Source organism: Cladophialophora psammophila (assembly GCF_000585535.1).
Source record: "Cladophialophora psammophila CBS 110553 chromosome Unknown aczJe-supercont1.2, whole genome shotgun sequence".
Taxonomy (NCBI): Eukaryota; Fungi; Ascomycota; class Eurotiomycetes; order Chaetothyriales; family Herpotrichiellaceae; genus Cladophialophora; species Cladophialophora psammophila.
In genome coordinates, this window is record NW_006912923.1 from 2,234,860 (window position 1) to 2,248,846 (window position 13,987).

General features: G+C 52.0%; 4 protein-coding genes across 4 annotated transcripts; 1 reads left to right on the plus strand and 3 right to left on the minus strand.

Annotated features, from left to right (window-relative positions):
- Window positions 1–93: 93 nt before the first annotated feature.
- A1O5_02168 (uncharacterized protein) lies at window positions 94–1,917 on the plus strand (the record flags this gene model as incomplete). Its single annotated transcript, XM_007742784.1, has 1 exon — window positions 94–1,917. The coding sequence occupies one exon, from the start codon at window positions 94–96 to the stop codon at window positions 1,915–1,917; it is 1,824 nt and encodes a 607-aa protein (XP_007740974.1).
- A 3,262-nt stretch (window positions 1,918–5,179) lies between these two features.
- A1O5_02169 (uncharacterized protein) lies at window positions 5,180–7,119 on the minus strand (the record flags this gene model as incomplete). Its single annotated transcript, XM_007742785.1, has 6 exons — window positions 5,180–5,380; window positions 5,491–6,163; window positions 6,218–6,609; window positions 6,658–6,733; window positions 6,787–6,880; window positions 6,930–7,119. 6 exons carry the CDS (start codon window positions 7,117–7,119, stop codon window positions 5,180–5,182), a joined length of 1,626 nt encoding a protein of 541 aa, XP_007740975.1.
- Window positions 7,120–8,227: 1,108 nt separating this feature from the next.
- Window positions 8,228–9,957, minus strand: A1O5_02170 (uncharacterized protein; the record flags this gene model as incomplete). Its single annotated transcript, XM_007742786.1, has 3 exons — window positions 8,228–9,413; window positions 9,470–9,689; window positions 9,750–9,957. 3 exons carry the CDS (start codon window positions 9,955–9,957, stop codon window positions 8,228–8,230), a joined length of 1,614 nt encoding a protein of 537 aa, XP_007740976.1.
- A 772-nt stretch (window positions 9,958–10,729) lies between these two features.
- A1O5_02171 (uncharacterized protein) lies at window positions 10,730–12,803 on the minus strand (the record flags this gene model as incomplete). The annotated part of the gene is made up of 9 exons (XM_007742787.1): window positions 10,730–10,818; window positions 10,876–11,054; window positions 11,106–11,210; window positions 11,264–11,372; window positions 11,420–11,643; window positions 11,697–11,771; window positions 11,827–12,142; window positions 12,195–12,331; window positions 12,391–12,803. 9 exons carry the CDS (start codon window positions 12,801–12,803, stop codon window positions 10,730–10,732), a joined length of 1,647 nt encoding a protein of 548 aa, XP_007740977.1.
- Window positions 12,804–13,987: the final 1,184 nt, after the last annotated feature.

Here is a 13,987-nt window from a genome sequence, read left to right on the forward strand (position 1 = left end):
TCTCTGCCAACCTCTTACCTCCTGGACGACCCTTTCACTCTGCTGTTTCCATGAGTTCACTTACCTACTTCTGATCCATGCAGCACATCAGCAATGGTTAACCCAAAGATTCTCTGCCTCGAGGCTGAAGTCCTTACGAATATCCTCGAATACGTTGACGATGAATCCCCTCATACCACCGCTGGCGTCGCCCAAACCTGCAAACATCTCAATCATGTGGTCAAGCTCGTGCGTTACCGTCGCCTCACCGTTCACTGGGATCAAAAGCTTGGCCACTGGGTTGATTGGGCCGGCCGCAAACAAGAAGAATGGGAGACCCCCGAACTCCTCCAGGGCTTGCGACATCTCACTGTCCGCGGAGGCGCTAGACTTGTACTACGCCCCGAACGGTATTCAGAAACTGCCGTAGAAGAAACTTACGCCAACATTAATCGATTGAAGACTGTCGTCCAGAATATCGGCAACTTGAAGACGCTGGTCTGGCAGGTCGGCTGTCTACCCACGGCGGAGTTCATCCAGACCTTGCAGGCCTATCAACCAAACGTCAAAATGGAGCTCCATCGTGCCAAAAGACTGGAAAAAGAGAACCGGCCACTGGAATCGGAGAAAGCCCTGTCGACAGCGACCTTCCTGAGCACGTTTTCGATGATTACCACGTCAGCCACATATATTGAAGACACCATGATTTTCCAGATGATGCTGTGTTCGGCACCAAACCTGAAATTCGCCTCTCTAATCTCTCCCGAAATAAGGCTGGGGGGCTCTGTGGGCTCTGAGATCGCCTCCCTCCAATCCAATTTCGAATCCTGGTTGCCACAGGCTCAGAGGACGCCGAGTTCGTCACTTTGCCACCTGACATTGGATGGTTGGGAAGTGTCTAGTGGATGCCTCGACTACTGGTCGCAGTACGTCAACTTTGCGTCCTTAAAGAGCTTGAAGTGCAGCAGAGGTCTTGTCCATGCGTCATTTTTTGAGCGCGCATCCCAAGTATTGACGAATCTAAAAAGTCTCAGTATCAATTTCGGTTCTGATAGCCCCCTCTTCGGTCGGCTTCGCATCCAACGACTTGCCACTGCAGCGGAGCACTATATTGCCACATGCCCGCCTTTGTTGACTTTGAGTGTCTGGTCATGGAGAGGCAAAGTGCCGCTCTCTACCATCCTCAATCAGCATGGAGCCACCCTCGAGGAGCTCCAACTTCACGAGCGTGAAGATCCCGATGGTCTTTCTCTTCGAGATCCTTTCTCTGTAGAGGAACTTCGGTCCGTTCGAGAGTCATGTCCCCGCCTGAGGGTACTCACGATCGATCTCAATAGAACCTCACGGTACCTCGGGATCGAGGACTATGAGGGGACGTTAGATGAGCTTCACAGATTCAACCTTGACAAGATCCAAATTTATTTGGATAGCGGTATGCGATGGTTGCGGAGACGTGCTCAAAATCAATTCGCTTCGGATTCCAACATCGAACAATCCGGTCATCTGGTGGACGATGACCAAACACCTCCATTGGATGATGTCAGCCTTCCCAGTGGATGCCATGGCGACATTGAATTCGAGGAAGCCAAGCCTTTCAGAATCGAGACAGGAGACCTAGACTTGGGGCCTCACATACAGGACGGATTCGTCTTTCTACAACCTCCGTCTACGCACAAGGACATCTGCCGCTTTCTCATCAAAGCCTGGAAGATCATCTTTGCCTCCAAAACCACGGGCCCAAGACAACTCGACCTCAAAGTCGGGGAGTGGGAGAGCAAGATCCAACCTCTGCTCCTTGCAGCCGGGAGACACAGCATGAGGGAGATCAAAGTTTGGTGCCGTGCAAGGCCCCATGAGAGGGATGATATGGCTGGAGAATGTGCCGTCGAGATCGATTGTTGTGGTGGACGCCATAGAAGGAAGTTCGCCAGCGGTTAAGGGCACATCGAAGGCTGGTCCAAGTACGACTACCGATAGGTGTGCTCAGGCGCGTATTTTCTCATCGACATACAATGACCTTGACAATACGTCAGGGTTGGGCCAGTGGCGGCTTCGCTGGCGGGAAGGCGATAGGGAGGCAATCTGCGGATCTACTTGGTGCCCTCTTGTCTCATTTGGATCTGAATTTGGCTTCCGATGTCCTGCGAGGAATGAGAAGAACGAGGCGAACAAAGTCCTGGTATTGCTCACTTTGTCAACACTGCAGATTTTGGCGAGCGAAGGGTCTTTTAGGTGATCTATTACACTACTGTGGGATCAAGGTTCAATGAAAGCTGCACTTATTGCCGAATATGATGATATGACCGTGGCAAATGGACTTCCTGGGCTGGAATGGGCTGAAAGGGGGTCAATAAATGAACCTGATGAGCTGATGAACGAACACATGAAAACTCGGGCGGGAAACAGTGGGACGACTTGGTATGCGTCTCATAGGATAGATATGTAATACCTACCAAAAGAACACCTACTTGGTGGGTACCTAGGCAGGGTTTCGGACTGAATTGAATTGACATGAATTCAAAAAAAAATTTCCAACAAAAAAAGAGGACATCCGACATCGATTGTTGTGGACTTGGAGTAGTATCTCGGTCTTATCATGCGCACTTCCTACTCATCCTAGATTTCTAATAGCTCGGTACGTAGGGTACATACGTGAGGGTAGGCACTACACCGGTGCCAGATAGGAGGTAGATAAAACGGACGAGTACCAGGCAACTAACTAACCGGGAAGACGACAGATTGAAACCCGGACTTGAGAGACTTGACTTGACTTGGCTTGGTATTCAAAATCCAGTTCAGATCGAGATCGAAGTGAAATAAATCCCAACCCAATAATGCTCCATATGACAGCCAGATTCTCCAGATTCTCAAGCTTTCAAGATTCCAAGACTCAACACTCAATACTCGACACTGTCGAGCCACACACGCGGGCTCAAGACTCACGATTCAAGACTCAAACTAAACCAAACCGAACAGATCGGACAGAGAAGAAGGAAGAAGAAGCAAAACAATGAAAGAGGATAACGAAGGAGACATGCACTACGACCCAAGCCTGACCCTGACCCGGTCCCGCTCTAGAAGACCCCGACGACGCAGCCGACTTCGCCTCGCCGGCGCCCAAGATCGCCATTCCGCCTCCCGCCCCCGCCCCAGCCCCGGAGGGCGGCGTACTTCTCATTGACATAGACATAGACACGGACGGAGATGTGGATGTGGATTTCGACATGGCAGAAAGCGCGACGGGCATGACCGTGACGTTCTTGGCCTCCTGCGCGGTCTTCATATTCGCCAAGGGGACAGAGAAGTTGAATTTGGCGGTGGCGAGGACAAGGCTTTTCGTCACCTTGTTTTCTGGAGCGGTGGTGGTCATGGGGAACGAGATGGGGAAGCTGTACGGCACATAGCCGTGTGAATTGGTGTTTTCTGTTTCTCCTCCCGCTCCTGCTGCTGCTGCTGCTGCTCCGGAGGCTGCCGTGGCTGTGGCTTCTACATATGCGTACGCGGTCGCGGTGGCCTGGGCGAATAATGCAGCGGACGATGACCACGAGGAGAGGGCGGACTCGAGGGCGGAGATGGACTGCGAGCACGGAACCGTGAGGGTCGTCATGATTTCCTCTCCGCCGCCTCCCCCTTGGCCCCCGCCTACTGCAGGAGACAACGGTGAGCATGCTTGAACGACGGTCGTGGTCATCGGCACCGCCGCCGACGGCATCTCAGAACACCCGCACTGCAAGACCGTGATGGTGGTCGTGAGACAGGTTTCTGTCCGTACGGGGCAGGAGATTGGGTGCAAGGGGCAGATGGTGGTGTATGTCGTGGAGATTGCTGTTGGTGAGAGGGTTAGAGTATGCGATGAGGAAGAGGACGAGGTAGTTGACATGGCAATCCCTGAGTGAGAGAGCGAGAAAGATGAACTTGTCGTTGTCGTGGTTGTTAGGGCCGGTGGTGTCGTCTCTGAAACGCTTACGCTAACACTCACACTCGCACTCGTGCTTCCGCCGCTTGATGCTGTCATGGACGATATTGCTATTGTTGTCGTCATCACTGGAGAGGAGGAAAAAGAAACACTCGCATCAACACCCGTGTTGTTATACATCGTCAACAGGATGATCTGCCCAGTCGCATCCGCGAGTTGTCTCCCGCCGATTCGAGGCGGGGGAGGTAGCTGGACAAGGCCACCGCATTTTTGCGCTGGATTGCCGGGGCACGTGGTGTTGCATGCGGAATCCGGGTACTGGATAAAGTCCTTCGAGGACGGGATGTCGAGAGGTAGGGAGTAGGAGGAACAGTAGCATCGGCTGGGAAGCGTGACGGGGATGTTGTTAGTATTCTATGAAACCTCTAGCAAAACTCAAAACTAGGGCAGGAGGCGGTAGGACAACAGCGTGAACAAAACACCTCTCACTCAAGCGGGCAAAGGGAATCAACTCATATAAAATGGAAAACGCTCAAAACTTACGTATCATAGAGGCCGGCATATATGTTCAAAGAGCAGTCATTCACACATTTCTCAATGGACATGAGGGGAGAGTCTTCAACCAGTGTAAAGCTGTTGGCAAACGCAGTGTCCGGCCGCGGTCCGAGACAGCCTGAAAAGGTAAAGGAGGAAACTTGGGCTGGGCCGGGGAGAGTATCTGTCGTAGTGGATGTTGTTGATCCTGTTGTTGAGACCAAGACGGCAGTTGAAGAGCCGAGAGAGCTGAGTGAGGCGGAGGAGCTGCTGCTGACCACAAACTGTGAAGTCGATATTGTGGAGGAGAACACCGTAGAGGGAGAGATAGACGTTGATGAAGGTAGAGGTGTGGGAGACAGCGACGTGGATTCCGAGGCTATAAAGCTGCTTGTTGGCGTTGTCGGGCTACTGGTGGGAGAAGATGTCGAAGGTCCTAAGGAGACTGTTGAAGACGGCGGGGGCGGGATTAATGAAGAGATAGTGAATGAAGGGGGAGGCGATGAAGCCGGAACAGAGGTGGAAGAGACGACTGGGGTGACCGCGCTCGTGCTAAGGTGACTCCCGCTGGGTGATGTTGAACTGGGGGTGGACACCGTCGTAAGACTCGTTGACGGAGACAGAGGACGAGACTGAACCTGAGACGTGACAGAAGATGCGCTAGAAGTCGAAGATGGGGACACAGCAGAGGATGAATGGATTGATGTTGTCGACGAGGGCGACGCTGAGGTGGAGGTTGGATTCGAAGTACTAACGACCGTGGTTTGCCTTGAAGAAAGAGATGACGAGCTTGACAATACTGAGCTCGAAGGGGAAAGCTGTCCACTTGTTGATGTCGCCGCAGTAGTTCTTGTCGATGTTGCTGCCACAGAAGAAGAAGAAGGCGGCAAATTCGTGGATGGCACCATCGGCAGGCTTGAAGTCGATGATTCGGGCAATGAGGCTGGCGTTCTACTGCCTGTAGACCCGGTACGCGACCCTGAGCTTGAAAAGGTGCTTGACAAAGTCTGGCTCGCTATCGACGTCGACGTAGTGAGAGAGCTGCTTCCCGTCGTTGTCACTATTGTTGTCGAAACAATCGACATGGTGGGTGAAGTATCATCGGTCGTGCTCCCACCCAGGGGAACACCGTCCGTAAAGCTCGACGTTGGTGTCTCTGAGATCAGCGAGAATGATGTCGACGTCGCAGCTCCTGGGGCGACGTAATATTGGGGCGTGACCGAAGTCGCAACATATGATGTGCTGCTGCTGCTTGATGTTTGCTGTCGGGGATCGTCAGTCACCTGTGGATAGGCATAGTAGATGAGCCTGGCGCTGTTGAAACTGGGATCAGCCGGAGTGCTTCCAATGTTTCGCTTCCAGTAGCATGCTTTGTTGCTGACTTGGTATGTAACGCCGCCGCAAATGTTGGTACTGTTATAAGTATTCCAATAGCTACATCCAGCCACGCAGTCTTCAAACGAGGTGACTTGATAGCTGGGATATGGTCGACCAATATCGGATCCGCCGATATTGACTCCACATTCAATTTCGTATTTGAAATTGCTGGATTGGACGACGGTGAAGTTGTACGTGGGGCATAGGCTTGTTGTCGGTACCGGAGTCTGGGGCGAAATCGTTGACGTGCTTGATTGAGTGGGTTGATGACTTGCAATGTATGCAGTGCTTGTAGAGCTTGCATTGGCACTGGGATCGACCAGCTGATATACGCGAATCGAATTTATGCTCCAATAACTATTGATGGGTTAGTGTCAGGTTCGTATTCAACGAAGGCTCTGCGACACGTACGATTGCTGGAAAGCCGCAGGCTGAGCCGCCACATATGCGTTGCAAGTGGAATATCCCGTGTACGTGGCGCAAGAGTTTGTCGTCGAGTTCCACACACTGGTCGCTCCTGCATATTCTCCGCAAAATGCATTGTTCAAGATGACCTTGTGGGCCTGAAAATGCTGGTCGATGACACACGAGCCTTGCATATTTGCCATTGGGAGACCCCAAGAGGAAGGATTGGGAGCCTTGTTGGTGATATCGCTTGGGATCGAGCCTTTCGGGAAAAACCATACACTGATGTAGTCGGAGGTCCATTGCATCGCGTAAATACCACCGCCAATTGCGTTGAAGCCTGCACCATAGCTGGTTGATCGAGTGTCGCGTATCCCGCAGCCGACGTTGTAGCCAGGCTATGGCACCGTCAGTAACTTCCACCAGTGGAAGACCAAGCTACTTACATAGTAAGCGCAGTTGTTGTTGTTCAGTTGGCCTGTCATGGTTCTGCTGTCACCAGCAATCGTGCAGTTGGGGTTCCTAATCCATCCATTAACCACGTTCCCCTTCGCTGTCAAAAGGCATCAACACACGTATGCAATGTCGCAGCATTGTAGTTGACCAGGTTTGCCCCTTCCATGATGTCGATTTCCCCGTTGTAAGGCCAGTTTGGTCCCAATGTCCAAACTGTAGTTGATTAGTGCACGATCTATTTCCCACCATATCAGGCACGTACATGCTGGCCAGCTTCCACAAACTCCTCCTGGGGCATGATTGAAATCTCCGATAAACAATCCATGGGTCCATGATCTTTGCGTGGAAATTCGGACGCTAGGTCTGCCTGCTGCTTGGGTCGATCCGATCACGGTGTTGTAGTCGGAGCCAATGTAGATGGGTGAGCTGTCGCTGGCATTGATCATGCCCATGAGTTGGGCAGAGCTCTGGCTATAATATCTGTTCTGTTGTTAGGCTTCGCCCCTTGTCTATTCCTTTCGATTTCACCCACGTTACAAATCCTCCAGTAGGATCGCCACCCTATCTCGCGTCAGTATCTTCGGGGGGGTTCGCCTGCGATCTGGCTGCTCACTGTATAAAAGTCCCAGCCTTGGAAGAAATTCGCGCCCGAATACTCCGAATCCAACTGATAAACTGAGCTCGTAAGCGCAAAAGAATAATGAAAGTACACGAAACACGCAAGGACTGTGTGACAAGCGCCGTTGCGAATGGAAAAGGAATGGACTGCCATGATCGGCAATAGCAAGGAGACCGCTGTGCGTCAACGAGCACGCCAAAAAGGAGAGGCACGGCCATAATGAAGGCGTTTTGTAGGAAGCTTGGAACAAATTCCAGCGCGAGCCTTGCGAGGAATGTGCACGGGCACCTGGCACAACATTGTGGAGGAAATAAAGGGGTAGCCATCTTCTCATTTATAGAACTTTTTGTACCACTCAAATCCCTTCGAGCGAGACTCCTGCTCGCACGGGCGATGTGTCTCGCGCCCGTTTTTTTTTGCAGATTTGCGAGAACAAGACCGCCATCGACCCCGAAGAAAAATCTATACGCAGCTCAAACTCCTGTTGATTTCGACCCCATCATAGGGCTTCAGAGAGCGACCCCATTGTGCTGGCATTGAGGGATTGAGGGAGCTCTCGACGCTGGGGAATTCCGTTGACTTGTCATGATCGGGCAAGTATGAAGTGCTGCATGTCCTCCATCTAGAAAGCGGTGAATGCGATTACCTTCTGGTGGATCGTCGGTTCCCAGAAGGCCGCTCAATGTATACGGCCTGCATAAAGCGGCATTTTTGCGGCTGAGTAGATTACCATAAGCCTCGCTCGGGCACGCTGGCAGTGATCCGGGAGGTGTTGTCCGTCTGTTGAAACTTCGGGCACGGAAACCCAGACGCCGAGGCGCGTTGGCGTCAAAATGCGATCCCACGTGGGCATTTCGTGTCTCAGCTCCTCTGTGATCAGAAGTTGCTTGACGGTACGCGGTCTCGACGTTTCGTCGCACAATGACTTTGATCTTGCCCACTTACTCCTTCTCCCTATACGGCAGGATCTCTTCACTGAGGGTACGTTGCGAAGATCGAGAACTGTGGTCGTTTCCGTGGTTCTCATTGTGAGCGTGCACCTCAACTTCCTTCTCTGCTTGACCAGCTTCTTTTGCATTCTCCTCGCTTGATGGTTTCGGTGGTTCCTGGACCTGGATAGCCTCCGTGTCATTTGCGCTTTTTTCAGGGTTCTTTGGTATTTCTTTACGCATGTTATATCCTCCTCGCCAGCCTATCCATCCATGCTCATGTGGACCGCGCAGGAAGCAAACAAGCAACGCCGCGGAAATAAAGCCGACGCTTGCCGACCCAGAGGAGATCCAACCGCCATCCGCATAAAGCGAATTCCCAACAGCAGTGCCGATCAGTTGTCCCACGAAAACGCTGACCATGTAAGCCGTATTGACCCGGTTTCTCGCCTTAGGCGCGACCCCATAAATCGCAGTCCGGTTAGCGATCTGGCTGGTTTGCAGTCCGATATCGATCCCAATTGCCTGAATGACGGGACCAGCTACTGTAAATTTGCCGGTATATGTACCAACCACCACGCCCATCAAGCAGATCATTTCGCCAATGATGATTGAGAAGAGGGGTTGATGTTTCTCCATGACTGTTCTGGCGAAGATGGGACCCCAGGTCATGCTGCCAATTCCGATCAAAGCGAAGAGACCGATGACTAAGGAACTGTAGTGGTATGGTGGACCGGCAAGGAGGAAGGTAAGGGTTGTCCAGAAACTGGTGAAGGTCGTCGCCGTGAACATTCCAACTAGACATGCTTGGACCAGTACAGGATACTTGACCACGAGTCTCACAATATCCCACAATAGCGCCGGGTACTTCTTCCAGGTATTCTCGCCAGGATTTGTCGGAGGATAATCCGGCATGAACAGGTACAACAATCCCAGGATGAAGTATTGCAATCCAAATGATATCCAGTAGATGTAGCGCCACCCGATAAATTTAGCGACAACACCAGACAACAGCCGGGCGATCAGCATACCCAATAGCATGCCCGAAACGACAATTGAGAGGGATGTTGACCGCCGATGAGGTGGAGCCATATCACCGACGAGTGGCAGCATCAATTGAGGCGTTACAGTCGTCACACTTGTGATGAAGGTGATGACACCAAAAGCAGCAAAGGACTTGGTCACACAGAGGCCAATCCTGTAATGAACGTCAGTCCATTATGCGTCGTTTTTACAAAGTTTCTCTCGACGCACCATAATGTAGCAGTGAACCAAACCAGCCAAAGCACAAAGGGCCTCCTCTTGAGTAGATCCCCCAATGGACACAAGAACAACAATCCGCCAGCATACCCGGCCTGGGCTAGAGTCGGAATATAGGAAGATTGCTCGTCGGTGACGTGGAAGTCGTCTGCGAGGAGATTGAGGATCGGATGGGTGTAGTAGAGGTTTGCCACGGTGAAGCAACCAGCGAATGCTTGGAGGCACAGATTGTCAATTCATGTCGTCTTGTCCCAAGGCCAGAGTTCTTCCCTACCAAAGAGCACATTCAACGCCATTGAGAACTGAAACGGCCTCTCAGGGTCATAACGACACCTCGGTGGCACATATGTGAGGCAGTCGTACACCATCTGGAGGATCGTCCTTTTGGATCTCGGGTCGCCATCTGGGGCGACCGTCTCCGTTGGTGACTCGAGGCTCAGCGCTTCCTTAGTCCCCGAAGGACGCACTTCTGGCGGCGACATGATGGAACAGCCGCAACTTCAAAGCTGCAAACAGCATCGAACAACGAAAGGAGAAGAGCCATGGTTCCTTCATGGTCCCTGATACTGGCTAATAACAGGGAGGAATTGGAGATAGTTCTGGTGCGAAGGCTAATGTCCGATGTACGCAAATGACGCGAAGATCAATCGGATATAGAACAAACGGCAAGGATTAAGGTGGAGAGGCCCGAGGGACATCTCTCTCCAATTGTCCTTGGAAAGAATCCCGTCGGCTAAACGATTCGCGGAATCTGGCCGGACAAGGCGTTCCGCTCGGCACCTACGCCGACGCATAGACGTACTTTACCTTGACTAGGAAGCAACAGCACATCATTGAGATATATACTCCGTAGAGGTAGTTATATGAGTTTTTAATTTGAGCCCAAGGGCCAATGCTGCTGAGGGAATGTACGAACTTTGGGGCTCAGCAAGATCGCAAGCATCGGCGTGTCGACTTTTCGCTTGAAATGAGAAACCACTCAAACCAACGAACAGGCAAGCAGCAAAAAAAAAAACCACAGAATTGTGGGCGTCCCTCGACCAGTTAGTCTCTTTTCCGCCTTGAGCAAAACAAGGTCATCAAGCAGAAATTTTGAAAGCAACAAACTGAGCAGAGAATACATGGCAAGAAGGGTAAGGAGCAGGGGGTATCCAAGGGCACTAAGCCTCCGTTTTGCCGCATGGTCGAAAAGCCCAAATCAGATGTCCGCCCGTTTCATCGTCAGTGTCGTTAGTCATTAAAATCGTTAGGTCATCACGCAGGGAGTCGTACGTTCTTGACCGGCTTCGGTCTGCGAATGTCCTCGCGCAAGTCTTTGAGCGTCTTCACAAAGTCTTCGGCATCTGTGTGAAGCCAGTGAGCCACTAACTAGTGTGGAGCGAAGTTTTGCGAAGACCTACCTGTGAAGACTTCGAAATCAAGAAGATGCTCGCCATTTGCGCGGACATGGGGTGAATACTCGGAAGAAAAGACATGTCGTTGAAGTTCAGCAAGGTATACCGTGGAGCTATTCTTAGACCAACGAAACCAGGTAGGCGAGGTGATTTTGTGTGTGATAAACGCCGTCCAGATGGGCGTGCTGCTGCAGGACTCAGCTATTGAAAATCCGGGTGCGACAGCATTCACTTACTCCTTCATTTCTTTGTCGAGGACAGATGCTTCAAGTCGGACGGCGTCGGTACCCTTGTCACGGTACAATCGAAGCACATGACGGTAACCACCGTCCCGAATTGCCCTGGTTAAATCAGCCTTTGAGCTCATTGGCAGCCGCGCATCTGAGTAGCTCACCCAGCAAAATTGAGGACCTCGCCATCCAGGTCATGGTCGATGTTGCGAAAGCGCGACGTGCTGTCGTGAGAACGCAGCGATAGGAAGGTACAATGGAAGATGACAAGCCCTGAGATGATCAGCGACATTTCTCCCCAGAAGGCCTCGAGAACTGACATTCGTATGAAGTGAAGTTGAGGCTGGTCCAACAGGTGCTAGCACCACGAACTGTAGGACAGCAAAGGTACAGCGATGAGCCCGACCGGCGTATGTGCAATTCGCTGAGCGGGAAGCAAGACAGTCGAGGGTTCTTTCGATTGTCGTACCATTCGCAGACAATTTTGGTGCGGTAGTCGCGAGCACGCCAGAAGTATTTCGTCCTCAGTCCGCCGGGGAATTTTCTGGTCAGAGTCAATCTTCTATCTTCCCCCCTCCCAAAAATAGCAACCCTTACAATTGAAGAATCCTTTCATACTCCGGATCCGGTCGCCTGCGGTACCTAGCATCCACATCGCCGAAACAGCAAGACCTGATTCGGAGAGGTAAGTCAGTGTCTGAATGGGCAACAACGGCGCTCTCCTTACGGATTCGGGTCAACGTCAAGAGGAGTACTCGGTAAATTGTTAAAGATCTTGGTCGCCCAGTGATTGGTTTCTGGGTCAACGCTTGATGTATGACTTAGTGTGGAAAACGTGGTAACGGGTGAGCCAGGGCCAGGAGAGACTGGGGAAAGGGGTGGCGGACTGGGAGCCGCTTGGTGCTGGAATGTTTCGTAACTGTCATGGGAGGTTGCTGGCGACATTGGTCGCTGAGGCTCTGGTCTTAGAGGCTCCGGTCTTACCGGCTCTGGTCTCACCGGCTCTGGTCTTACTCGTTCATGGGACGGGAGTGGTCTGATGACTGCTGCTCGTCAGTACCATGCGAATTAACGGCGACGCGAGAAGCGAGTGACCTTGCTGGACTGGCACCAATGAAAGACTCGTAAAGGTCTCTGAGGCTGGGATTAATCGTCTGTCTTCGCGTTGTAGGGTCTGTAGGTCATAAATCTCGAGGCGCAAATCCTCAAGGCGTCGCCGATTGAAGGACTCCCTGACCAAAAAAATCCCTTAAGCGACAGCCACATCAGGGCTCCATAGATTCTACCATACCTTGAGAGGATTTTGCAGAGTGAATAGGTGAACAGTTTGTACGTCTCTAACCGGGTGTGGAGGGTCTGCTTTCCCATGTTCATGCAATATCGGGCGACTTCTTTCCAGCAATCTTGATAGTCTGTCGCGACCGGAGCGCGCGGTAACTTGCCGAGGATGGTCCATACATCTTGAAGGGTAAAGGCGACACTATGCTGAAGGAGTTTCAAGTCGCCTGCGAAAGCAGGGGTGACTTTCCCGTTGACGGCGTCGATCTGATTGTTGAGCTCCCGCAGTGCCCAGCTCAAGCCGTTCAGCCCCGTGATCGCCAAGGTGATGTCCTGCTCGTGGTCCTGATCATTGCTCCGAATTGTGCTGAGAATTTCCGCAATGTCCTGGGCTCTCCCAGCCTCCTCTCGTAGGAGTAGATCCATGCATGATAGACCGGGAATGCGCGCCTGGGGATCAGACTGAAAGATGAAGTGGAATCCAGATCACCTCGAGATGCAGTGGAGAGGCTCTTTCGAGCTTTTTGTGCTGAAATTGAGATGCGGGTTCAGGAGAGGAGCGGGCTGGTACTGGGGAAATCTCGTAATACGCGCGGAGGCAAACCCTCATGCAAGTCGTTTGACGTGTCAAGCGGACAGCAGGCGAAGCCGATGGATGAAGGGGACCGATGCATACCTAGACACGACGCCGATTTGTCACAATCCAGCTTGCGCATGAACTGTCGCAACACAAGCTCTTAGGCTGTCCACCGTGGCCACTGTTATGGTTTGTACCAGCTTTAAATGACCTTGGCCCCCGGAGAGGTAAATTCATCATATTTCTCAACCTGTGGAGGAGAGAGAGGGAACAATTTGGCGTAGTCTGGCAGTGTCTGTGTCTGAAGAAAGGTGGACAGATCGGATGCATAATGCTGCAGGCATTGTTTTTGCTGCCTAAGCTAGGGCATCCAAACACTGTCGCTGAGCCTTTTTCCTGGAGCAACACTCGCGGCGGCGAAGCGAGGCCTTCTCATGCGGGTCGACGTGGTTCTACTTGGTTGTTGAAAACAGCTGCATCCTACCTGAAGTTTGTGAGTAGCTCGCGTCTTGTGTCAGCACGAGTTCCGATGCCTTGCTGGAAAACACCCGGGTCGACAAATTGCAAGTCTGGCTATGGGGGGCGCATTGAAAGTTGTATGGTGGACGTCGAGAGAGTGATCCTGTCTGAACATTGATTGGAAGATGATTCGCTAGGGGCCCGCATCTAGGCTCCCCGAACACTGTCTAGATTGGGATGTATACAGAGAAGATGATGAGAAATGGAACCGTCATTTTGGCCTTTTATGAGGTCGGAAGGGAGTGACATGCGCCTTGCTGGTGCCTGTGACCAAGCCCAAAGAGACTGGTAGAGGGAAAAAAAAAGGGGGGGGGCCGAAATGCGAGGCGTGTACCGAGTATACAGAGACCACCCCCAGTCTCAGAAGGATCATCAAAGCTCGGTACTCGCTGACATGCCAGAAAATTACGCCCGGATGGAGCCTCGAAGGTGGTCAAGTCTTTTAGAGAAGGCGGGAGAACATCTGTCAAGGCTCGGACGGCTCAACACGGAGCATAATTCAACCTTCACAGAC